The sequence below is a fragment of the Camelus dromedarius genome, chromosome 5, assembly GCF_036321535.1.
Source record: "Camelus dromedarius isolate mCamDro1 chromosome 5, mCamDro1.pat, whole genome shotgun sequence".
NCBI classification, from domain to species: Eukaryota; Metazoa; Chordata; class Mammalia; order Artiodactyla; family Camelidae; genus Camelus; species Camelus dromedarius.
In genome coordinates, this window is record NC_087440.1 from 55,776,214 (window position 1) to 55,802,573 (window position 26,360).

A 26,360-nucleotide genomic window follows, 5' to 3' on the forward strand; every position below is an offset into this window, starting at 1 on the left:
TGTAGTCAGTTATAATGTATCAATTTCTGGTATACAGCATAATGTCCCAGTCATATAAATACATACATACATTTGTTTTCATATTCTTTTTAACTGAAGGTTATTACAAGATATTGAATATAGATCCCCGTGCTATCATTTCTTGAAATAAACTTGATTTTGTACACATTTTTATTTCTAATATTTTCTAATCTTGTGTTTCAACTGTTAGTTATGTATAAGTAAGTGTTCTAGAAATAAAGCTGTCTTTAGAAAAATTATATGAAAGGGAATGAATCCATGTAGCATCAGTGTGCATGATGTAAAGCCACAAGTGGCTCTACGCTTTGTAGCTCATTAAAAAGTATTTACAGTTTATATAAAATCACCCCCCCCAATTCTGCCATGTATAATTGAATAAAGCTAATGTGTTTTATAAGAAAATTGTCTTGGAAACTCACTTGTTGCATACAATACCAATTATATATCTCCTTAGTAAGTAATTTGTGAGGGCATCGCCCAGTAATGTTCAGAAGTGGGATTTGCTTGCTCTGGCATGTCTATATGTCTAGGAATGTCTAAAAAATTCCTATGCATACTCTTTAAGTTTAAAGTAAACAAGTAAGACGTACATTAGTGTGATTCTTTTTAGGAATAGTAAAAGAGGCATGCCATGAAATTTTAAAAAAGGAGAGATTGGAAGTAATTATTTTGGTAGTTAGGAATAATTACAAGTTATGATATACTATGTATGTATGTAAGTTATGAAGAAATCCTAGTGCTAGTTTCACAAATGCTAGTGCTAGTACACAAGTATTAAAATGAGAAATTGAATTTCTTTGTGCCATCAAGTTCTTTATTTGAAATGTCCATAGCTTAGTACATGTTAAATGATAGGCCCATTAAATGCTAGTTTGAGATGCTTCTTTTTTGGGCAACCTTTGAGATGCTTACTATAATGGAAATTGTGTCTAAACAGTTTGAGAAGAATCAGTGTTTTTCCAAATAATTAGTAATTTTATCCTAATCCTTTTATGTCTAAATTTGATTTTTAGAGATTAAGACCTTTATAAATACACACTCTATAGCTTACTTGAGGCACCACAGATTTTGGTTGACATAATGCTTTACTGGAGAAAAAAGAACATACAACTTGATATTTTGCCTCTTTTGGGAGGTATACAGTTTTTTTTTTTAAACCCATTTTTATAGCCTATTTAAAAAGGAACAAACTTGGAATTGTCTCTAATTTTAGACTTTTTCCTCCAGAATAAAAAAGTATTCTTTATATTTAAAACTTTCAATGGGTATATATTTTGTATTTTATGTGTTTTTAGCTCAAAGTCTTTAGGTACTAAGGAAGCTACTTAAGTGAATTTGCTTTTGCAATTCAGAGTATCACTTAATTTTTGCTGTATAATGCTGTGTAACAAATCATCCCCACACTCACTGACTTAAAACAATCGTTAGTTCTCATGAATGTGGGTTGGTTGAAGTGGCCCTGCTTTAGGCTGTGATGGAGTGGCTTTGCTTCACACTGCATTTATGTGCTCTGGATCTCCTCCAAGTGTCACTTGTCCTCCTTGGTAGGCTGGCTGGGACATACTCTTCCTCTGGCCATGGCAGAGGTGACAGAGGGTAATGTCAACTGCCAAGCTCAGTTCATGCCCCTGCTTGTGTCCCATTTGTTAACATCTTGTTGGCTAAAGCAGGTCACATGGTCCAACCTAAAGTCCAGGGCAAGGAAGTTGACTGGAGCTATGAAGTCATGTCGAGGGCATATCTTCAGGGAGTGTGGACTGGAACCAATATTTCAGTCTGCCACATGCAATTTATGTACCTGACTGTCTCAGTTTAGGTGATGAGAGGCTAAAATAAGCAAATGTTAGAGTGATGAAAAAAGGAGTATGTGGGATTTAATTTGTTTTTCAAGATTATTAATTGGTGAACTGTGGAAAGCAGAGTGGAGTATAAGATGGTACTGATTCAAGAATAAGGTAAAAAGATGTAAGTCTTTACCTCATTGTTCTTGAATTGTACAAATCTCATACTATATCAAATCCATTTCTTGCTATGCTTTAGTTTTTTTCCTCTTTGTGTGATACTTTCTCTTTTAGGAATCAAAAATTACTGCAGGGTAATACTTAAAAAATAATTTTAACCCATAGGGTAAAAAATAGATTCTTTGACATAAAGCATGAATATTATATTAATACGTACTTAATTGGAGATATTTTGGACTGTTGGAGCCAACAGCAGAATAAAAGACGTAGTCATCAGTGTTTTAGGGGTGGCATGAATAGCCTTCCCTGTTCCTGACACTTTGCATACCTTCAGGTATCCAGTGAAAAATGGTCTGCTGCTGGCCCTCTAGCAATGCTCAAAAATCAAAGATTCAATTCGGTAAAAACTTTATCTTGTGTGATTTAGTGACAGTACCAATTTGAAATGACTTTGAAGAAGCAAATTGTTAAGTATTAGTTAATAAATACTGTTCTTGCCTTAGACATTGCTTTGTTCTTTCCTTTCCTGTGACCTGGTTGGAAGCAGCAGCAAGTAGGGGAGTGTGACCCTCCAGAGCCTTAGGGATTGAATGAATGCAGGAGAGAACAGGGTGACTGCCCTGGGGTTGGCGTAGGTGTGGGCTAGAGGCCGGGGTCAGGGCCTCAGCTGTGCAGGAGACCTGTGCCCTCATCTCCCATCACACACCGCTCCAGGGTCCAGGCTGTGGCATGTTAGGTCTTCTTTCTGTTTAATGGGGCGGGGAAGGGGGTTCTGAGTGGTGCAGGGGCTTGTGCAGATGTGGGATTACACACAGCCAGGATGCCTTCTCTGTCTCTCTCTCCCTCTCTGTGTCTCTCTCCTGCCTTCACGCTGTACCTTTCACTTCAGGGGGCTGGATGAGCATGTGGGTGTATAAATCCTGGAAGAATGGCTTAAAATCTGCTGGGGGTGGGGCAGTACTGTGTTCCTGATATAAAGAATGTTTTAATGTTTCACTTTGGGAAATAGTTTGGTACAGGGAAGACAGAAAACCTCAAGATAAGGGAAAGGCAACCAGGAAGTGTCATTTTCACACCTCACTGGCCATAAAGATTAGAGGGGCCTTTGGAACTGCAGCAGCAGATCAGAGCCAGTCCTTGAAATAACAGCATGACCTTCACCCTCCTTAGACAGGATCCTGGGATTTTAGTTGTATGAAATGCCTTCTCTGTCCATATTGGGTTGAAAGGTCTGAAAGAATTTTGGGAATCTTTTTATTTTTAATTAATTAATTGAAGTACAGTCAGTTAAAATGTGTCAATCTCTGCAGTGTCCGGGTCATACATATATATATGTGTATATTGGTTTTAATATTCTCTTTTATTAAAGGTTATTATGAGATACTGAATATAGGTCCCTGTGCTATACAGAAGAAATTTGTTTTTTGGGGGAGTCTCTTTTTAAACTTGTAACTTTGTGTTGCTATCTTTGTAGCTGAGGAACCGGACCCATCTTAGGTGAGTTCACAGCACCAGCTAGGAAAAGTGTTGGAGCTAGAGTTCCTCTGACCCCTTACGCCACTGTCATCAATGCACTAATGTGGTGGCTGTTTCATTGAGCTCCTCCCCTTTTTAAAGTACCGTGTAGAGGTGAAGAGGGGCTACACAAAGAAATAGGAAACGTCTCAAAGAGCATCCGGTCCAGACGATTTAAGATAAATGGAAGATTGTCTAGTGTCACACAGGGCTGGCGTAGAAGACTGTTAAGGTTCCGTGACTTGAATCACGCAAGACAAGACTTGTCACTGTGTTCAAAAGTTACTGTTCTGATTTTTTTCCATTGTGTTTGCTCACTCACTCTCATTAGCATGTAACAGCATTGTTTTGTATCTATCTGTTACCTGGCCTCTCTTCTCCACCTGCCTGAGTCTGGTAAGAGACACGATGCCTTTTTGTCTCCTTAGCCCCTCAGCACACAGCCCTGGGGCCTGACTCACCCCATGTACCTCACTTGATGCATTCTTGAATGATTGTATGTATTTTCATATTCAGTAGATTTAAGTAGCTACTTGGAACAAAGACCATTTCCAACGAGAAGTGGGGCATTGAGAATTTTCATTTTTAGACCACCTACGCCCAGGAAGGTTTTCTGAATGAAGTTTAAAAAGCTGCAGCAGATTATCACCAGTGGAGCGTGATGGTGCTGCCGTAGTTAGTTCTCTGGCTGGAGATGAAAGTCTCCTGTTGATTTGAAGAGACCCTACAACCTGCAGCATTTGTTGTTGTGTCCCTGGGCCGTATATATAACGTTCATTCTGGAAGCGCAGATCCAGATGCAAATGATAGCTTAAATAGCGAGGAGCTGGGACTGTCATGCTATAAAGCCGGTGTCAGACACTTACTGGTTTTCGTGTACACAACTGCAGCAGTGCGTTAGTGCGTCTCTATCGTGGTGAATTGATGTGCGCTGCCTTGAGACAGGTGCCCTGCCTTCACGTCTCTTGTCTCTGGTGTCACGGCCTATTTGTCTGCTGTGTTCAGTCTGTCTTGGCTACAGTAGTTGCTTGTGGTTTATAAGTGCAGGTGACGGAGGTGTTGCTTTCGAGGGAGCGCAGAGCCTTCAGTCTGTAATGAGAGTCTGGCTGCCTCGGGCACGTGGTCATTTGATGCTGATGCCGCCTCCCCTTCTGTAGTCCGTGCTCTCGGGCCCCCTCCCCAGGGATGCTGCTCTGTGTGTTCAGGCGACTGAAGATCAAATGTGTTGCCTCTGAAGTGTGAGTGGGGCACCTAGCATGCCCTTTCTTGCTCTTGTCTCCTATAGAAAATTCTTTCTGACAGCATTTTCAGGTGGCAGGCATCTTCTCAAGAATGTGTCTTTGTGTTGTCTACCAAGAAATGCCTTGAATTTAAAAATTGTCAGTGTTGGCTACTGGAAAGAGTATGAAATTTGGAGTTAGACAAAACCCGATGTGGTTTTGGGTCCTGTCTGTCCCTTCCTAGCTGTGTGGGTTTATGTGTGTTCCAGTCATTCCAGCCTTCTGTCTGTCTACTAGGAGACTATCTCTCAAAGTTTCTTGGCACATAGCGCACAGCAAATGCTATTTAAAAACATTAATGCATGACAAGTTTCTTCTGTATAGCACAAGGAACTATGTTCGATATCTTGTAGTGACCTATAGTGAGAAAGAGTGTGAAGACGAATATATGTATGTATATGCATGACTGAACTATTATGCTGTACACCAGAAATTGACACATTGTAAACTGACTATACTACAATAAAAACATATGAAAAAAACCGTTAATGCATGAACTCTGAATTTTAAACTAAGAAAATCCCTTTATTCTCTAGTAAGGTTTCTTACACGGGTTTTTCATTGCCCTTTGCAGCTTCTAAATACTATTAAGACAGGCTATTTACCCTGAATATATGAAGAGCTAAATTTTCATCACACATTTAGTAAATAAGTGGATTTCTTAAGTCTCCAGATTTTTTTTTTTAATGTGAAGTTTGAAAGGCAACTTGTGGGTTTGAATCACAGTACCCTTGTTCAGCAGTTGAAACAGATGTGCCAGCAGTACGTGGGAATCTTATTTCTACCAACTAGTTGGCTGCAAAGCTTGCCGGGCCAGGGAGCATCCTGTCCTTCTTTAACGGAATGGCACTTTCCGGCCTGCGTAGGCAGTGGCTCATCTGTATGTCTGGGCTCTTTGCTGTGCAGAAGGTAGGCTCTCGGTCATGTGGTGGGCTTGGCAGGTTTCAGTGCCTGCGATGTCCACACACTAAGCCAGATGCTGGAGGTGGACTTCATGTTCCCCAGGAGAAGGGACCAGAGCGGGAGGCAAGGGGAAGGTTTGGTGGCAGTGCTTGACTTGAATTAGATCAGGGGTCAAAGGAGAGGCTATGAAGCGGGGAGAGGGAGACCGTGCCAGAGGTTTGTGGCTTGTCCGGAGCGTCAGTTGTGTAACCATCTACACCAAACTTAGTGGTTTATCCACCATCTTACTTATGGCATGATTCTGTGGGCCAGGAATCTGGGCAGTGCTCAGCCAGGTAGTTCTTCTGTCCCATGTGGAATCGACTGAGGTCACTTGGTGGTGGTCAGCTGATGGACTGGTCTGGAGAGTCCATGACAGCCATAGTAGGGGGTGGGAAGGCTGGGCTCAGCTGAGACTGTTGACTGGAGTGCCTCCGGTGGCCTCCCCAGCGTGGTGGCCCCAGGTTTCTTACGTGGTAGCTCAGGACTCACAAGAGACCTGGGCAGAAGCTGCGAGGCTTTTTCAGACTTGGCTCTGGAGGTCTCAGCACGTCACTTCCTTCCCATCCTGTTGGCAAACAAGTTACGAAGGCCAGCCCAGGTGTAGGGAGAGGTTAGACTCACTCTCCCAGGGGAAGTGATGGGAATCTGTGCCGTTGTTAATGGACCACACTCACTGTGCTCCTCGATGGGAGAGCCACTGAGAGACGTGTGGGGGAGGGCGCAGAGGTTGGGTGAGGTGGTGGTAAATGACATGACCAAATGGACTTTTAAAATTGGAGGCCAAGTCAGATGATAGTGGGCTGGAGAGTCGGCAGGTGTTGGAGGTGGGACGGTGGGTGTGGAGCCTTCTTTCAAGGTTCTTGGCGGTGAGGAGATGGGAGTGGGAGAAGGGGCTCGGAGGAGGCTTAGCATTGGAGGGTTTGCTTGTTTTTATTTGCTTGTCTGCTTTGAAGATGGGTGAAGTCACTAGTGACCCGTTCTTTTCCAAAGCATGGTTGAGCGTTTCTAGTGACTGGCCTCTTAACTGATTAAACACTGCTGAAATTCTCTCCTCTCCTGTCTTTGGTGATACGACCTTGTCCTGGTCTTTCCGCCTGTGACTAAGAGGGTTTATTTCTTTAAACTGTTGTCTTTCCCAGGATCTGCCCTTGCCTTCTTTACTTCTTAATTCTGTACATTTTCTTGAGGAATCTCATTTACTCATGATTTTAACTTCCACACTCGTATGGTGAAGGCACCCAAGTTTATAACTTCTCTTGCCTTGTGCACGTCTTCCCCAGATGTCCCTAAAATTCCTATTTCTAATAGTGCCATCACCTTGGCCTTGGCCAGAAGGCTGTATGACATTGCCTTTCTCTGTCCCTAACTTCATGCAGCCAAATAGGGCACCAAGTACTATTGGTTTTTGCCTTTGAAATCAAGGTTCTCAACTGGGGCTGCAAGTAAACATCGCCCGTGGAACTTTTCAGAACTCTGTCCCCGAACTACAGAATCAGCGTCTCTTGAGATTTCAGCATGCATATTCTTACAAAGCTCTCCTTTCACAGTCCTGAACCGGCTCCTCCTTGCCTTTGTACACGTGATTGCCTTGCATTCCCCATTTAGTCGTCTTGTTCTGATTTCAGGACACTTCACTCACTGTCTTCTCCATGAAGGCTTCGCCCGTGCCTCTTCCCATGTGCCCTGTGCAACGAGTGATCTTGTCGCCTGAGTGTTTTATCACACTTGTTTTTGTGCCTTTCTCTGCTTCTAAGTGGAGAGCTCTGAGCACAGGGGGGCTGATACTCATCATTGCAGCTCTGGAACGTGGCCTTGTTCGTATTGAATGAATAAGCACGAAGCTTAGCCTAATGAGAAACTTGTCTCATCGTGACGCTTTTTCCCCACTCTTACCTTAATTATTTCTGATAGGAGAGACTGAGATTGGCATATTATTTGCTTAACCTGCAATATCTGCGCATCTCTGCTCAGGCAATATAAATGAAAATGTTTCGGCATATGTTAAGGTTGACATTTCTGGTTTTTGTGTTTCCACCTTTCTATTCGATATGGCTTTGGGGTTGCAAGTAGCAGAAACCAACCTGAGTTCACCGAAACTAAAAAGAATTTCATGAACAAGGGTCAGAGCACATCTGGGCCGGTAGAAGCCCTAGGGGGCCTCTTCTTATCTCTCTTTGTTACTTGTCTCTGTTCATCTGCTTCATTCCTCCCTCCTCTGCTGCTTCGTCACATAACAGATTGTGACACCCCCTCAGCTCCTGCCTTTCAGTTGGCAGCTCTCACCAGCTGTCCACAGACACTGGTTGTCTCTCAGTCCTGGCTTTGCGTTTTCTGGGATGAGAATGTCATTGGCCAGCTTGGGCCAGATGTCCACGTCTAGCCTTTCAGCCCTGAGGTGGCGGGGAGGGTGCTGGCCTGGCCCTTTTCATCCAGACGTGGCACAGGGACTCACCTTAGGGAGTTCAGGGCTGGATTCCCGAGAAAGGATGTCATTGTGAGCAGATCTCTTACAGAGCATCTGCCTGCCACACTCTTGACTGGGTGTGATCCCGCTGACCAGTGGTGTATGGCGTATAGATGAGGGCAGGACGCTGCAGAGCTGGGAAACCTTGCCAGGATGTGTGCCTGTTGCCTCCAGGCCACAGTGATGAAAATGTTCCTCTCACTTGTTTAGAGTCCTGGCTTTAGTTGATTCACATATGTTTCTCTTAATACAGGATGTTCATCTTGGTTTAAGTGATGTGGAAATATATTAAGACAAAGTGGGTTTGTAATGGCTGTTTACTCAGGGATGTGTTCATTATAAGAGTGATCACAAAGATGTGTAAGAAAATAATGCGCATTGTTCTGATCTTGCCTTAGAAAAAGGAGAGGAATAAGACTTGAAATCAATTATTTCTGTATTCTGGAGACATTTTTATGTAGCTGACATTCCTTTGTGATGGAAATGAAGACATTAAAAACAGCAGGAATAACTTCTGGTGATAACTTAAATCCATTGTAGATACTGAATTGTAAAACAAACACCCAACGCCCCTGGTTCCAGCTTTTGCTGTTCTTGGTGGGTCCCGCTTGCAGTGCGGGCCACCGCCCTCTTCTGGGTGTGATGGGACAGGTGGCAAAGGCAGGACTTTGAGGAGAGGGTTGTGCCACCTGATGTTCTGGCCCTGACTTCGGTGGTCAGAGGGAGCCTGGGGGCTGTCACGTTTATCCATGTAAATTTGAAACAGTTCCCTTCCCTCTTTCGGTTTTTTTTCTTAAAAAGTTGGAAAATAGTCATGGCAGTGTGACAGTGTGAGACAGCGCTCAGAACACACAGGAACCGTCGATCCAGAGTTAGAAAATACAGGTGAAAATGGGAACACTCCTGCCATCCAGCACTCGTTTTAAACACTAGTCTTAGCTTAAAGTATTAGTTCAGGAAATCTGCTTAAGGACAGTAATGTTTTCCAGGTGACTCTTAAGTTATTTGATAGTTTGTGAACGAAAGATTTTTTTTTTTTTTTTTACTTTTTATGGGCAACCTTCTTGTGGAGTCATATTTTATGTTTAATTTTTGCAGGCCAGTATAGGATTCAAACCTGATAGTATAGGATTCAAACAGAAATGGGAATGAGTGTAGAGAATTGAGAACTTTTAAGAATGCAAGTAACTAAATTTGGTCCTCTTACAAATAAAGATCCTGTAGAAAATAACATGATTTGAGAGTGAGGGATGAGGTTTAATTAGTGTGCTATTTTCTAACTAGTTCATTTAAAAATATTTCTTGAGTGTTTCTCCAGGGTCCATTAGGAGGCCCCTTGCTGAATTGAGCCAGCACTAATACGGCCTCTGCAGAATTCTCATTTGCTTGTTTATACTCTGACTCTTTCCAAAAAGATTTGAAGAGTCTGACTTTATAGAATAGGAAATCTATAATTACTTTGTACATCACTCTTAAATTAAGTTTCTGGAAGTGATTTGAATTTCATTACAGCCGAAGTCTACTTTGCAGCCCATTCCTTTTGTGGGGTGTTTAGTGGGCAATTCTTTGAACATTCCTGTCTTTCCCTTATTCCATTGAACTTTTATTCTCAGTGCATTTAAAATGTACAAGCAAATGAGCTCTTTCATCTCTGTTTATAGGTACAATGGTGCTTTACCTAATGGAGACAGAGGCCGGAGGAAAAGCAGATTTGCTCTCTACAAGCGGCCGAAGGCTAACGGAGTCAAGCCCAGCACGGTCCACGTGATATCCACACCGCAGGCGAGCAAGGTAGGTGCCTCCTTGGGAACAGGGAGGCCCGTGGTGACTCATGGTTATTCCTTGTCAGCTGCTCCTTCCTTTCAGTCTCATTTCTCTGTGGGACAGTTTCTCAACTCTTTGAGGTGGGACAGTCTTTGTTGGGAAGGGCTGTCCTGTGCATTGTATGTTTCACAGCATCGCTGGCCTCTTAGCCACTAGCTGCCATTGGTACACCAACCCCACCCCCCACCCCCTACTGCCACCACCATTAGGACAACCAAACAAGTCTCCACATTGCCACAGGCCCCCTGGGGAGTGAGGGTGAGTGGGCAAACTGCCCTCCCCTGGAAATGGACCACTGCTTTAGAATGTAGTGGAGTCAGCACGTATCAATGTAGAATAGTTGTGGCTACGAGATAGATGATGTTCTTTATCCTGAAGAGAGTTTTTGTATTAAATCTTGGTATAAACCTCGTTAAGATTTGCTGTTTTCCTTCTGTTAATTGAGTAGTGGGTGTTTTCACATAATCTGCATGTGCAGTGTGGAATTGAATTTGTGTAATTATTAGAAAGATTGGAAGTAAACAGAGGTAAGTTCTGTAAGAAGTCTATTATATGTATGTTCTTTTTGTAAGTTTGAAGTATATAAAATGTGAATTTTTAATGATTATTTCACTTGTTTTCTGATACATAAGTGGAGGGGAAACCTGAATTTCAAGTCTGGTTGATACATGTGACCTATTAGATTTATGACAGTTTTTCTTTTAATTAAGTCAATTACTTAATGTGTAATATAGTTTCCTTTCCTATAAAATAATTATATTTATCTGAAGTATTTCATATGGGGCACTGGCTGTGCACTGACAGTATATGTTTATTTTTCATAATGGGTTTGGACCATCTGGAATAAATAAGAGACTTGATTTCCAGTTTTTACTGAAAACCCATGGTTCAAAGAAAAATGACTAGCTTTGTGGAAGCACATGTGTCATTTATACTCAGTCCTGGAAACAGATCACTTCTGTTAACATTTTTATGTTGAAAGTTCCTGTTGTATCTGAGGCAGTGCCATGGAAGAAGTTTGCTAGAATATGCCAGTGAAGGTTGTCTTGTATTACTGTGGGAATGGTTAGATCAGAAAATATCAAACACCAGGCAAGCAGGCATTTTAAGCGGGCAAGCTTTTAGCTAGAAAAGGGAAAATAAAGGGAAAGTTTTCAGAAGGGAAGGACACTTGATAGGGAAAAACAAGGGAAATCAGCCTTACAAAAATTCTGAGAAGAAAAAGAAGTGAAGTAACAACAGAATCTTAGAAGGTCAATGAAGTGTGAGAAACATTTATGGTGCAAAAATATTTAGAGAAGGGTACCAAGGCAGATGTTTTTAAGCACGTGATGAGTGCCAAAAATACTCTGATATTACAGACATGGTCCTTGTCTGTGTGTTGGCATTTATCTTTCCTTTTCTGGCTCTGTACCTTTTTACATTTACTTTTTTAAAAAACTTCAGACTTTATACTAATACAGTGGCTTCAGGTATTTAAAAATTTTATAGACATCTTTGATTACTCAGGCTTGCTGTCGTGATGGAACATGAAATGTATCTTCCAGTAGCTACTATTGGAAGATCAGTGGCTCTTCCAATACCCACTGCCCACCTCCATCTGCTCCCGTTTTAGCTTTTTATGCTTTACCTTTATACCTAGATTTTACCTGAAGTTACTTAGATTATAAATATTTTGGAAGCTGTCTGTCTAAATCTGTGTTTAAAAATATCACCGTTTAAAAAATATCACTGACAGTACCGGTAGTAGGGAAAATTGGGTTTTGGTCTTACAGCCTGGGAAAAGTACATTGTCAGGGCCTTCGTTTCCTCATTTATGAAATGAATGAGTTTGCTGTGGGCAGGAGCCATGTTGAGTCAGGTGAGATACTTTGGTTATAAGCAACAGAAATGCTTCTGGATTGAAAAAAAAAAAAAGACAAACATGGAGAAATTGTTAAAGGTTAAGAATGGTTCTCAGAATTGGGGGAGGAAAGGCTGAGTAACCAGGTTGTGTGAGAGAGGAGAACCAGAGTATCAGCAGGAGGTGATGGAGATGTCCTTTCAAGGGTGTTACAAGGTGACTTGGCTCCAACTACCTTCTATCACTTTTAAAGGTTTTAAATTTTCAGGAAAGAGAATCTGATTAGGCCTACTCAGGGTCATTCAGCCATGACCAAGGGAGATGAGTAGACCAGACGTCTTTATTGTGGGCTGATCAGCTCCACCATTGCCTTGCCATTATTCATCTTGGTACCTCTGTGTGGTGGGCCTTGTACATAGTATTTCATCCTCCCTGAACCCACCACCTTAGTCACCAATCCCTCATCCTTCTGTTCCCTCTCAAACGCCAGCCCTGCTGCCACTGATCTGTGGCCCCCTAGCCCAAGTCTCTTATATATTTAACTTTTTCTTCAGATGCTCCTCCTGCTCCCTTACCTTAGCTGAATCCTGGTTTTTCATCGATACACTCTTTTTTCCATCTTTTGCAGTTCATGGAACTAGAAATGATTTCATTTTGTTTCTGTTTGGGTCTCTTCTTTTGTAATCCTGCATTATTCATTTACGCGGCCTTTTCCCCTACTTCTCCTGACCTCACTGACCTGCAGTTCAGTCTTGTGCGTATTTCGGTGACTCCGTACCTAGCTCACTCTCTGTTACTCCCCAGGCCGTGTTACACTAGCATCTGTGGAGCACAGTGCTATAACTCTCTGTATTTCACACTGTGAGTCACTTCTGCTCTACTTGTCCCACTGCCTGGTAGACCTTACCACCTGTTGTCACTTGTAAGTGACCATAGTCTCCACTTCATTCTTCTTGGGTACACACACAGTTTTGTCCCTGATTTCACCAAGGCATCCAGCCCTTTAGCTGCTCTTATTTGCCACGGTTGTCAGCCCCCGCGGCTTGTCCAGTTATAGGTTAACTTCACCCCAGATTCCTTTTCTCACCCCTCTTCCTGCGTCCCTGGCTCTGGGACCTTCCCAGGCCCTGCTGCATTATTTTTCTTGTCTCCTTTCTCGCTCACCGCCAGTTCCCATCAGAATGCCAGGGTATGTGGTGACACTTGGCAAAGGCTGTTTGACCTGAATCAGCAGTACTTTGTTCTAAAGTTTCCGATCCTGCAGTATTAGTGACAAAAAGGTCATCTCTGATTGGAGTTGTACAAGTGAGCCCTAGAAGGGCAGTAGAATTTGAGTGCTTGGCCTTTTGACTGTGTTCTCTTCCCTCTGCCCCACAGTTGGGGGCAGACCGGGGAGTACCCCTTTGCCGATGGCAGTGGCCTGCTGGAAAATGGGACCTCTTAGTCTTCCATGCATCCCGGTGTCCAAGTCAGATGAGGGTGGCCAGTATGTGCTACTGCTGTGTGTTGCTGCTTGTACAGTCACTGTTTGTGTACTCTTCACTTGTGTACATATTTGCTCTTGGAATTGTAATACTCAAAGATAATTCTCCTGTTATATAATGTATTGGTTTTTTTTTTTTTTTAATTTAAGTCCTCTTTTACTGTTGGCGGGTTTGTCACATAGACATAGGGCATTCAGCAGTTTATTCACCCACTGATACTCAGCAAATACTCATCTAGCACTTCCTGTGGCAAGGCATCAGGCTAGGTACTGCACGTACTACAGAGAATAAAACATGTCTACTTGGAGCTCTCATGAGTAGGCAAACAATGAGTAATCACATAGATACATATTTAACTACACATTTTGAAAAACATGGTAAAGAAAGAGACTGAGGTGGTGTGAAAAATGAAGGCACAGAGTTAGATGGGATAGATGGGGAGGGGTCTCTCAGGAAGTGGCCTTGAGCCTTGAGCTGAAGCATAAAGGGGAATTAGCCGGGAGAGTAGAGAGGTCTGGAGGTCCTGGTGGGAGAATTTGGATTTTTTTCCAAGGGGAAACAGTGAAGGGTGTTAAGCAGAGGGAGTGGCATAATAATGACTGAGAATTCAAGTCAGTGTATGCTTGTTCATTTACTTTTTAATGATGTGGGGCAACAACTTGGCTCTTACTTAACCTGTAAATACCAGGGTGGTGGTGATGGTGGTGGTAGTAATGGGGCCTGATAGGTACGTATTTTGCTGGCCACATGGTTTAAATTTAGCAGCATGACTGTAGAAAACTCATCAAGGTTTTTCCTTCTTAGATTGTGCTTTATTGAAATCTCCTTGTTGGGGTATTTTTACTTTTAAAAAGCAATCGAGTATCACTCTGTTCCAGTTGGCATTATTTCAGAATAAATGGAAAATATCAGTGGTCTTGGAGTGACAGTTGGGAGAAAAATTAAGGCTATTTAATGTGATTGTTACAACCAGGACGGCTCTTCAGCTGTGAGCACTGGAATGGCTCTACTGGTTGATAAGATATTAAAACTCTTCCTTATCGGTCAGTGAGCAATATAATAATAACTGTGAGAAGTGGTAAAACTAGTAATGTAAATTTCAGTGTGAACTCATTAGTTCAGGCTGATTTTCCAGGCATTAGAAGGGGGTTTAGTGGTGAGTGCTTTTTGAAGCACTACCTGTCTGTCCAGCCTGGGTCTTAGCGGCCATAGGTGGCGTATCTCCACTGCACATTCTTTGTGAAGCTGGTGCCTTCTGTGCTTCAAGAGAATCATCTGTGTGTCATGATCCTCAGGTTTTTACATTGCTACAGCTTTTAAATAGTTGAGTTTTAAGTAGTTTTTATTTTGGTTTCTTTCATTATTACTGCATTCTAATTCTTGAGTTAGGAATGTCTGATATTTTGATATAAGTTCAAAAATGAATTTTACTGTATTATAAATGAAGAGGCCAGCAAAGTTTTTTTTTAGACATCATTAACATGAATATCCTGAATCTGTCAGAGAAGGTAAAAAAGAAATAGTAGTAGTAAACTGCAGTCCAGAATATCCCTTGATACTGTACAGGAATACAAACCTAAAATGAATAATTTGTATTTCTAAGATGAAACACAACTTGATTATTTTAACTAAAAATATAAACATGAACAACCTATCTTTATTCCTCAAGGAACTATAAAAAGAACAAATTAAGCCCAAAGTTAGTAGAAGAAAGAAAATAACAAAGATAAGAGCAGAAACAAATGAAATAGAGACAAAAAAAGACAATAGAAAAGATTATGGAAAGTAAAATCTGTATTTTAAAAATATAAACAAATAGACAAATCTTTAGCTAGACCGAACAAAAAAAAAAGATGACTCAAAATTAGAAATAAATGTGACAACTGATGCCACAGAAGTAAAAGGATCACAGGGGACAACTGTGAACAATTATATACCAACAAATTGGTCAACCTAGAAGAAATAGATAAATTCCTAAAAAAAAAAAAATCAATCTACCAAGACTCAATGATGGAGTTATAAAAAATCTGAACAGACCAGTTACTAGCAAGGAGATTGAATCAGACCTCCCAACGAACAAAAGTCTAGGACCAGATGACTTCTGGTGAATTCTACCAAATGTTTAAAGAAGAATTTACACCAATATTTCACAAAGTGTTCTAAAAAATTGAAAAGGAGGGAACACTATAAAACTCATTTTATAAAGCTGACATTACCCAGCCAATATTCCTGATGAACATAATAGTAAAAATCCTCAACAGAATTTTGAGAAACCAAATTTAACAGTACATTAAAAGGATCATAAACCATGACCAAGAGAGATTTGTTCCAGGGATGCAAGGATGGTTCAACATCTGCAGATCAATTAGTATGATATACCACATTAACAATATGAAGGATAAAACCACACGTTCATCTCGGTAAGTACAAAAATAGCATTTTACCAAAAATTCAACATCCATTTGATTAAAAAAAAATAAACCTCAAAAAACTGAGTGTAGAGGAAATGTACCTCAACATAATAAAGGCCATATATGATAAGCCCACAGCTAACATCATAATCAGCAGTGCAAAACCAAAAGCTTTTTCTCTAAGATCAGGGACAAGACAAGGATGCTCACTCTGGCCACTTTTATTCAACATAGTACTGAAAGTCCTAGCCAGAGCAATTAGACAAAAAAAAAAAAAAAAAAAAAAAGTCATCCAAATTGGAAAGGAAGAAGTAAAACTGTCTTTCTCTATTTGCAGATGACATGAAATTGCATGTAGAAAACCCTAAAGACTCCACCAAAAAACTGTTAGAATAATGAATCCAATAAAGTTGTAGGGTACAAAAATCAGTATATAAAAATCAGTAATGAATTATCAGAGTAATGAAGAAAATAATCCCATTTACAGTCACATCAAAAAGAATAAAATACCTCATAGTAAATTTAACTAAGGAGGTGAAAGATCTGTACACTGAAGACAAGTCATTGATGAAAGAATTTCAAAACAGACACAAATAAAATGAAAAGATACTCTGTGCTCATGGGTTGGAAGAATTAATTCTGTTAAAATGTTCATACTGCCCAAAGCAATCTACAGATTCAGTGCAATTTCTATCAAAATTCCAATAGCATTTTTCACAGAAATAGAAAAAACTGTCATAAAATTTGTATGGAACTGCACAAGACCCGAAATAACCAAACCAACCACAAGAAAGAAGAACAAAGGTGGGGGAATCCTGCTCCCTGATTTCAGACTATATTACAAAGCTGTAGTAATCAAAACAGTATTGGTTGTAAAAATAGATACATAGATCGTGGAATGGAATAAATCCACACATATATGGTCAATTTAAAACAAAGGAGCCAAGAATACTCTGGGGTGGGGGGGGGAAGATGGCCTTGTCAATAGATGGTGTTGGAAAAATTGGACATCACATGCCAAAGAATGAAACTGGACCACATATGCAAAAATCAACTTAAAATGGATTAAAGATTTGGCTATAAGACCTGAAACCATAAAAACATCAAACTCGAAGAGGCAACTACTAGAAGGAAACATAGCTTTTTGACATTCGTCTTAGTAATGATTTCTTGGATTTGACACCAAAAGCAAAAATAAACAAGTGGATCTACATCAAACTAAAAGGCTTCTTCACAGCAAAGGAAACCATCAACCAGATGAAGAGGCAGCCTACTGAATGGAAGAAGATATTTGCAAGTCATGTATCTGATAAGGGGTTAATATCCAAAATATATAAAGAACTCATACAATTCAAGAGCAAAAGAAAAAAAAAAAAAAAGCCTGAAACAATGATTAAAAAATGGATACAGGATCTTAAAAGACATTTTTCCAAAGAAGACATCCATATGGCCAACAGGTACATGAAAAAGTGCTCAGCATCACTAATCATCAGTGAAATGCAAATCAAAACCACAGTACCCCCTTGTGCATATTAGAATGGATTTTATCATAAAGACAAGAAATAACAAGCGTTGGGGAGAGTGCAGAGAAAGGGAACCCTTGTGCACTGTTGCTGGTATTGCAAACTGGTGCAGCCACCATGGAAAACAGTATGGAGATTTCTCAAATAGCTAAAAATACAATTTCTGTATGATCCAGTAATCCAACTCTTGCATATATATCCAAAGGAAAATGAAAACAGAATCTCAAACATCTGCATTCCCATGTTCATTGCTGCATTATTCACATTTTCCAAGTTGAGGAAACAACCTAAGTGTTCCTCAACAGTTGAATGGATAAAGATGTGATTTATATGTATATACAATGGAATGTTGTTTATCCATGAAAAAGAAAGACATCTTGCCATTTGTGACAACATGGATGGACCTTGAGGACATTATGCTAAATGAAGTAAGTCAGAGAAAGACAGATTCTATATATTACCTACATGTGAAATCTAAAAAGCTGAACTAACAGAAACAGACTACAGTGGTAGTTACCAAGGGATGGGGGAAGTGGGGAGATGTTAATCAGAGTGAACAGACCTCACACTTATAATTTGAATAAGTTCTGAGCACCTATTGGATAGCATGGTGATTATAGTTAATTATACTGTTTTATATACTTGAAAACTACTAAGGGAGTGGATCTCAAATGTTCTCACTATAAAAGAGAAATGGTAGTTTTGTGACATGATGGAAATGTGCTTTAAGGATGTGGTGGTTATCATTTTACAATACATAAGTGTATCAAATCAACATGTCATATACCTTAAACTTACACTGTGTCATACATCAGATATATCTCATTAAAGCTGGAAAAAAAACAAATCAGTTGACAAAAAAATTGAGATAATAATGTCTAAAAACATTTTATCAGAGAGTCTTGCTAAAGCAAAGGAAAAAGTATTTATGAAATCCAACACAATATACTGTATAGTTTAAAGTAACTTTGTGACTTGAAGTATTTATTAAGACTTCAAAAAAATAGTTTTTATACGAATGTATCATGGCAGTTAGAGCTATGGTCCTGATTGTTGCAAAACACATCTATTGAGATGAGTGAACAACTTTTTGGAAAACTTGTAAATCAGGGCAGTAAAATTTCAGTCATTGACAAAGCTCTAGCCATTTCACATAGAAGTGGTTTAATAATTCACTTAAAATGCAGTGTTCAGGACTTTGAAGATAGGTGATGGTTTTTGTTGATTTCATGGAGCTGAAAGGAACAACATCTGAAATATATTAAACTTTATTGTCCTACTCAAGAAAAATGGCCTCAATGAGAAATATTTACATGAAAACTTTATGTATTTTGTACAGATGGTGCAAGTATGGTGCTAGGGAGAAAAAAGTCTGAAATTTTTGAAACAACTTTTGGATATTTTTATTTGATGCAGTCTTATTTGTTATTTCAGTTACCTCTGGATTGTGGCATAAAAAGATAAAGACCAAATAAACCACTTAACATTTTTTCTTGGTATTTTTGTATTTATCTTATGTTATTTAGCTCTCTGGCATTTATCTGATCTATCTAAGAGCTTGGAATTGAAATAGTGAAGTACAGTTGACCCTTGAACAAGACAGGTTTGAACTGTGCGGGTCCACTTATATACATACATTTTTTAAAGAACAATAAATACTATTTTTTTTTTTTTACTATTTTAAAAAATAATAAAAACTACGGTACTGCACAGTTCATGGTCGGTTGAACCCCCAGATACGGAGGAACCGTGTACATGGAGGGCTGACTGTAAGTTATGCTCAGATTTTCGAAGGACTGCACGAAGGACCAGTGCCCCTAACCCCTGGGTTGTTTGAGGGTCCAGTTGTATTTGCCTTTGGATGGACAGCCTGGGTGTTACTGCTACAAATTTAGTTTGGAAATCATATAAAGACTTGAATATTGACTTTAATAGAAATTGTGAGATAGCACTTGGACAATTAAATTTTTTAGAGATTTAGCTTTATTACACACTATTCTAACCATTCTAATTTCTTTAGTTTTAGAAGAAGTTTTCCAATTATTAAAATGGATAGATTTCTTTGACAAATAATAGGTGATAGAACATATAAAACCAAATACAGGAAACCGTGATAGAGAAGCGGAGATTATGAAAGAAACAAACTTGAAATAAAGTAAAATATTCCAAGAGAAAGACAATTAAATTATCTAACATATTACATGAAAACATGCTTATTCAATGACAAATTTGAAGAATATAATTAACTTTTTCACAGAGAAGAAAATGTGACAATGAATATATGTATGTTCATGTATAACTGAAAAATTATGCTCTACACTGGAATTTGATACATCATAAAATGACTATAACTCAATAGAAAAAGTTTTAAAAAAATATCATTAACTTTTAATAATATCTTTTTAAATTTATTGGTTCATAGAATTTGGCCATTTGATGTTCTCAAAGCATCATAGTTTGAAAGTGAATAAAAATTTTGTAAAATTAAGCTGGATAATTGAATATGACAGTCCAGTAAGTGATTTTCCTAGTGGTGATAGAAATAGTGACTATTATTAAGGCTAGAAAAAAACAATTTAATTGACATTAGTTCAGCAGAAGGTAATAGATTTGCCAAGAACAAGACTATGTTATGGGGAAAGTCTGTATATCAGGATCAAATTCATGCCTTGTCTTTCAGTTAAATAGGGAATGTTGTTGGAAGAGTTTGGTTTGTTATATTAAATCATAGCTCAGACATTGCTTAGCTGTAACAGATACATTAAATAAAGGATCACAGCAGTATTTTCTAACAGTTAACAAATGACTTGGAGATTATTAGCATGATTTGATGAATGTCTGCTGCTCTAACTTGCAGTTTTATACTATGTGTAGTTCATACTTGGAGAATAAATGAGAATGTTTAAAAACTTTTGGTTTATATACTTAATTTTTATCATAATTCTGATTGTTAAATATTGTCACTCCTGACATGAATAATTTTTTAATATATCTGTAACTAGGTGATTGTCTCATTTTATGTTTTACATAGTGTGAGTTTTAACATCAAGAACTGGTTATTATTAACCATCTGCTACATTTCTGTAAATTTTGGCTTAGTACTTTCATTGATGTTTTTCTAAAGTTTTTGAGTTTTGTTATTGTAAACAGTGCTAAGTGTAGCAATCTGTGAGTTGGTCTCTTCCCTTCTTATTTTTTGGTTTAGCTTTGAGTTCTGTCCACAAAGTAAGCAACAGTAGGCTTTCTTGTTTAAGTATACTTTATTTCAAACCACCTAAATAAAATGTTGAGATTTTGTACTGCTATGTTTGAGACAGCTTGACTTGTGCTGGAACTTTTACTTCACTTGTACTGAGACAGCTTAATTATCACCATTTTTCCATTCAGATTTGTGTAAGTGTCTTTAAGATAGGTTTTAAGATATTTTATTGTACTTTTAAAATTAAAGTATGAAGTGTGATTCACTGCCTACTAAGAATAATTCCATAAAGTTGAAGGGTTGATTCAGTTTATTACATTTTTCTTAGTTTCTGCAATTAATACAGTTTGACACTAACATTTTTGTTTTCTCTAACCCTTCTTCTAGCATATATAGTTCCATCATTTCAAGCCCTAATGACTGATGGGGTTTTGTGTGTATGTACAGAATAATTATGAGGTCATTACTGCCTTCTGTTCATTGATACTTAATCTAAATTGCTTTGCTGTGTGATGTGGGCAGAATTATTCATAGCTTTCTAGCAAAAGAGGCATTCTGGTCTTCTGTATTTACAATGTGGTTGGCAGAACAGCGCCCCCTCCAAAGGTGCCCACCCCTTGGTCTCTGGGACCCATGAATAAGATGCATGGCTGAAGGGACTTTGCAGATGGAATTCAGGTCATGGAATTTAAAGTAGGGAGGTTATCTTGGATTATCAGGGTGGGCCCTGTGTAGTCACAGGGGTCCTTCAAAGCTGCGGAGGGAGTTAGAAGACTCAGAGGTGAGGGGAGGAGGAGTGGGAGACTTTGAAGCCCAAGCAGGACTCAGCTTGCTGGTTCTGGATTTGAAGGTGGAGGAGAGGGGCTGTGAGTCAGGGAATGTGGGCAGCCTAGACGTGGAGAACAACCGTGGCCGGCAGCAGCCAGGAACCGGGGGTGGGGGTGGGGACTCAGTCCTGCAGTCACGTGGAACTAAGTTCTGCCAACACTCTGAATGTCCCTGGAAACAGATTTCTCCCTGGAGCCTCATGAAGGATTGCGGCCCTGCCAACCTCTTGATTCTGACCTCGTAAGACTTGGGCAGAGAAACCAGCCAAGCCTCCAGCCCGGCACATCTGTGAGATAATAAATTTGTGGTGTGTGTAGCTGCTAAGTTTTGTGGTAATTTTTTACAGCAGCAAGAGAAAACATATATGCTATTTTATGGAAAGTGAAACACAAAGTACTTAATTACTGTGCAGCTCCTACCCTTGCGTTGTGGGAAACAGAAGGATATGGGCTCCATCAGAGAATGGGGAGGCAGGGAAGGAGGTTTTTGGTTCTTTCAGATCCAGAGTGTTGGAGCAGGAAGGCTTGACTCGAGCACGCAGTAACTTAATTATCAGTGTAATTCTCTGCATTACTGTTATATAATAATTATACTATTGACGTGATTTATGTATTAGTTGGAAAAATCATACTTAATTTGCATTGTCCTTAAAGCACAATTTTATTAGAGTTGCTTTGAAAACATCAGCGTGGGAGAACACTTGTGTTTATACTTAAAATTCTGGCTTTGCTTAAACTTATTTGAATTATGACTTTGATTCGGGGACTTACACCCATCCTATCTTCTCATGGAGGAAGAGAATCTTTTACTGTAACTTTTCCTGTGTAGAAATAAAGGACATGAAAATTGGAACTGTATTCAGACTGACTCCTCATTTTACTCACGAGGGACTTAAGTTCAGAGAAGCACAGTAAGCAAGCTTAGGTTCCTCGGCTGGGTGTGTTGCCCAGGACCTGGAGTGTTGGGTTGTAGCTGCAGGTGGCGGATGGAAAGTGCTGGGACAAGCTAGGTTCTGCTCCTGAGTCTCCCACCTCCCGGGAGTGTGACCTGGAAAACCCATTTGTTTCCAAACTAGGACTGCTGTAATGATAAAATAAATGAACATGATGTTAGTCGAAATGAAAGTTACTTTGCCAGCTTAAGGATTATTAGCGCTATTAGGGTAAGCTGTCCAGTTGGAAATTGGGTGCTTTGCAGAGAGAGCTTTTTCTACAAAAGGAACATTGATGGAGACTTGAATTCAAGCAGCTGGTTTGTTTGCATGGGTAGTTAATGCACCAAGTAGTAAAACATATATCAAAATGAAATCTGTGCAGCTGAGTAGATTTTATAGCCTTCGAGGGAGGGTCACAGAGGTACCCCTGACTGACTTGAACTTGCTGCAGCCTGTTGTATTATTCTTTTGCCTTTGACATTGAAGTGCATGGTTGACCTTACCTTTTGTGAGCAAGTACTTCAGCCTCTTTCAAGTCCGGTGCTGCTGACTGATTCACAGGGATGCCTGCTTACAAGCTCTTTATTGATCACACCTATGTCATGGGCAGGGCATCGATGAGTGGCTTCAGGAACCTTTGGTTTTGTCCTACCGGAGTTAGAGTTGAGGGGAGCGCAGTGGATCCCAGGTGCAGGAGCTCTTAGGTGACTAGCTCAGGCTCCTTCTTGCTTTGCTGTTTGTCCTTATTCTGCTGTCAGATGAGCCCTGCAGGACCATCCATCCCTGTATTTGCATTTCAGCCTGATGTTCAAGTTAAATTCCCCAGGTGGCCATGTTTTCCCTCTACTCTGCACCTTCCACCTTCTCATTTCTTAAATGTGCTCCAGCCTTGTACGCCTATACTCCTACCAGCCTTTTTTTTTTTTTTAAATTAAAGTACAGTCAGTTACAGTGTGTCAATTTCTGGTGTACAGCACAATGTCCCAGTCGTGTGTGTGTGTGTGTGTGTGTGTGTGTGTGTGTGCGTGTGTGTGTATATGTAATTTGTTTCCATATTCTTTTTCATTAAAGGTTATTACAAGACATTGAACATAGTTCCCTGTGCTATACACCACCATCCTTTAAAACACAGCCCAGAGATCACTTCCCCCTAGAAACTCTCCCTGACGCTCCATACCCCAGGCTTCGTGAAAGGTTCTGTGAACTCCTGAAGGACAGACAGCGTGTGTACGTCTCCACAGACGCCCTGATGCTGCAGTAGTGTTGTCGGCTTGCAGTCCTGTTGTGCTGGGCAGCAAGCCCCTTGAAGACAGGGACTGTCTGTCCTGCCTGAGTTCCCGCTGCCCAGCCCGGTTTGTGGAGTAAGTCACCAGATGGCGTGACCTGCCTTGGGCATGTGCCGGGACAGCTGGTTGTTCTAATGGGTCAGTGACTAATGTGTTGAGACTGTGCAGACCCACGGGCAGATGCACGGGTCAGTTGATACTTAAGGCACATTTGGTAAATTAAAATCATCCTTTTCCTATTGTTTCTAAGTTTTCTCTAACAGAAACAACACTGTGATAACCAGCTTTGTATAAAAACTTGTGTGCCTCTTTTGTTCTTCTGATCTCAGGAATCACATATTTGTTATTGAGAGTTTTAAGAAGAAATAGTTAAGTTTTGTAAAATAACTGAAAATGAGAGTTGCATCCAAGTGTGGTCTTTGGAGTTCTGACTTCTGAGTTCTTAGTTCCCTCCATTTACCAGCTGTAGTCTCGTGGGCAGAAAACTTTTCTGTGCTTCACTTTCCACTTTTACAAAGCAGATTTGTTCAGTATAGGCCAGGTTATCTTGCAGTAACAGACAACTCCCAAACCTTAGAGGGTTTATAACAATATAAACAGACCCTTCATGTCCGTCATGGGGTGGGGAACATAGCATGGGGGCTGTGTTCATCATGGAAACTCAGGGACCCAGATAGAAGGTGCATTTTGACTTCTATTTCAGAGATTATGGAGGGAGATAAGAGAGAGAATATAGCTCTAAAGCTTCTACCTAGAAGTGACATAGTTGAATTTCACTGACTAAAGCAAGTGTCATGGCTAAACTGAGTTCAAAAGTTGGGGGTGCATAATCCTTTTGTAGGGAGAAACACCCACTATTTGCATATATTGCAACTATTTCAAAACTGTTTGCAGTCTGCCTCCAGATAGTGACTCCTGAAGGAAATACTTGGAACATGTCATGTGCCTAGTACACTGTAGTGATCAATTAGTAGGAGCTAATATTAGTGATTGGTTTCTCTTGAAAGTATTATCTGTTATAAGAAGTTATAAATGGGCTCAGGAAACAATGAAAACTAGTGTCCATACTTAATTATTGGCAGTTTGATTATGTAAAAAAAAACCTTTTATTTAAAATGCACTGACAGATTAAAAATTAAAACTGCAGCTTCATGATTCGAAGATAGATCTCCTCTGTCCACGTTACAATTTCAATTGATCATTTTCTTTAGGTCACAGTGGTGAAGGTTTAATAATGAATGATTTCTGAATTGTTGAACCCACTAAATTAGAATATCAGTGTATTTCCTCATTGGAGAATGTACTTACTAGTTAGAACATTTTGGTGAGACATTCTTATGTGAAAAAGCTTCTGGCCTAAATTGTTTTGGTTCCTCATGTGTTCTTCAGATTGCCAACGTTACTTTCATTCCTTGCTTTTCAAAGGAGTAGTTCTGTATTTTTTCAACATAGAGTTAAACCTCTGTTTCACATGAATAATTAGATTAAAATAACACTTTGTCTTTCCATAGTGCCTGGTTGAAACTGTTAACATGAATATCACCCCCTAGCATTTTAAGAAGTAATTTTTATTATATTACTCTGCAGTGTAGTATCAATAATCCAATAATGTAAGTTTTTAAACTTGTAAATACCACTGGTAACACAAGTTTTATGAGCTAGATAGAACTAATGTTATAAAAGATGATTCCCTTAAAATGCAGAAGAATGGGAATTCTGGTAAATTCTAGATCTTACCTAGCATTTATTTTTAAGAAGACGCTCTTTAAAGTGTACATATCAAAAGTGTAGAGTTTGATGGATTTTCATAAAGTGAAGACACCCATTTAAAAAGTACCTAGATCAAGAAACCACGTTGCCAGCACCGGAAAGACCCCTGTGCTCTCCCTGTCACCATCCCCCTACCCCAAGCAGGAACCAGGTAACCATCATCGTGACATAACACCTTAGACTTGTTGTCTCTCTTTTTGCACTTTATATAAATTGGATCTATAGAGTATGCACATTTTTATTTGATTTCTTTCATGCAGCATTATGTTTGTGAGGGCAATATCCCATGTTGGATATAATAACAGTTTGATCATTGCTATGTAGTATTCATTGTGTGAACATTCATTTTGTTATCCAATATGCTTTAAAGTTTTAATCCCACTAAAATTGCAGTTAAGTTTTTGTAAATTATTGAAGATACTATTTACAGTTAGCAGTTTTACTTTAGGGTGTGAAATCAGGTTAAACGGAAGTCAGGGACAGCTCCCAGCATTCCCACGCAGAGCCTGCAGCAATTTGAAACCTCGCTAGCTACCTGTTGCACGAGTGAGAAACGTAGTCTCACTTAGAAAACTGGTTAGCTTGCTAAAACAGTAATGATTCCACAGAATTGAATATCTGGGGGGAAAAACTCTAATTTTATACAAAACTTTGAATTTTATGTTATTTTTTTTTTCCTCTCTGAAAACTTACTACCCGCATTACAGCTGGGGGCCTGCATACCCAGTTGTCCTCACTTTTCACATTTGTGAAGTAGGGAGGCAGGAAGAACACAGACTCTGATGTAAGACGGACTTACCTGAAATCTTGGCTCTTCCTTTGCTAGCCCTGCGGCCGGGGCAGGCCACACAGTGCTCTGGGCAGAGCAGCCGCCTTCAGAGTTGCTGTGAGGGTTACACAGAATGGCCAGCACACACACCTCCCAGCTGGGCAGACTCTCGGGAATTAGTAAGTGTTCTTTTAGTTACCGAGCATGGATGTTGTAAAGCTGTGGTGGAATCATATGGTCCTTTGAAAGCCCCTCTGTACCCCTCCAGGGTGGCAATTTTTGCTCAGCATCAGCTGAACCACC

The 26,360-nt window shown here is 39.8% G+C and overlaps 1 protein-coding gene across 3 annotated transcripts in view; it reads left to right on the forward strand.

Annotated features, from left to right (window-relative positions):
• Positions 1–26,360, forward strand: part of PELI2 (pellino E3 ubiquitin protein ligase family member 2) — a 171,091-nt gene that overhangs the window by 40,701 nt on the left and 104,030 nt on the right. For 2 of the 3 annotated variants that reach the window (XM_064485976.1, XM_031453772.2), the window contains exon 2: positions 9,848–9,977. In XM_064485976.1, coding sequence (XP_064342046.1) covers positions 9,848–9,977 — 130 coding nt within the window. Of the gene's footprint in view, positions 1–9,846; positions 9,978–26,360 lie in introns of those variants that run through there. The other variant, XM_031453773.2, reaches the window with a different exon arrangement.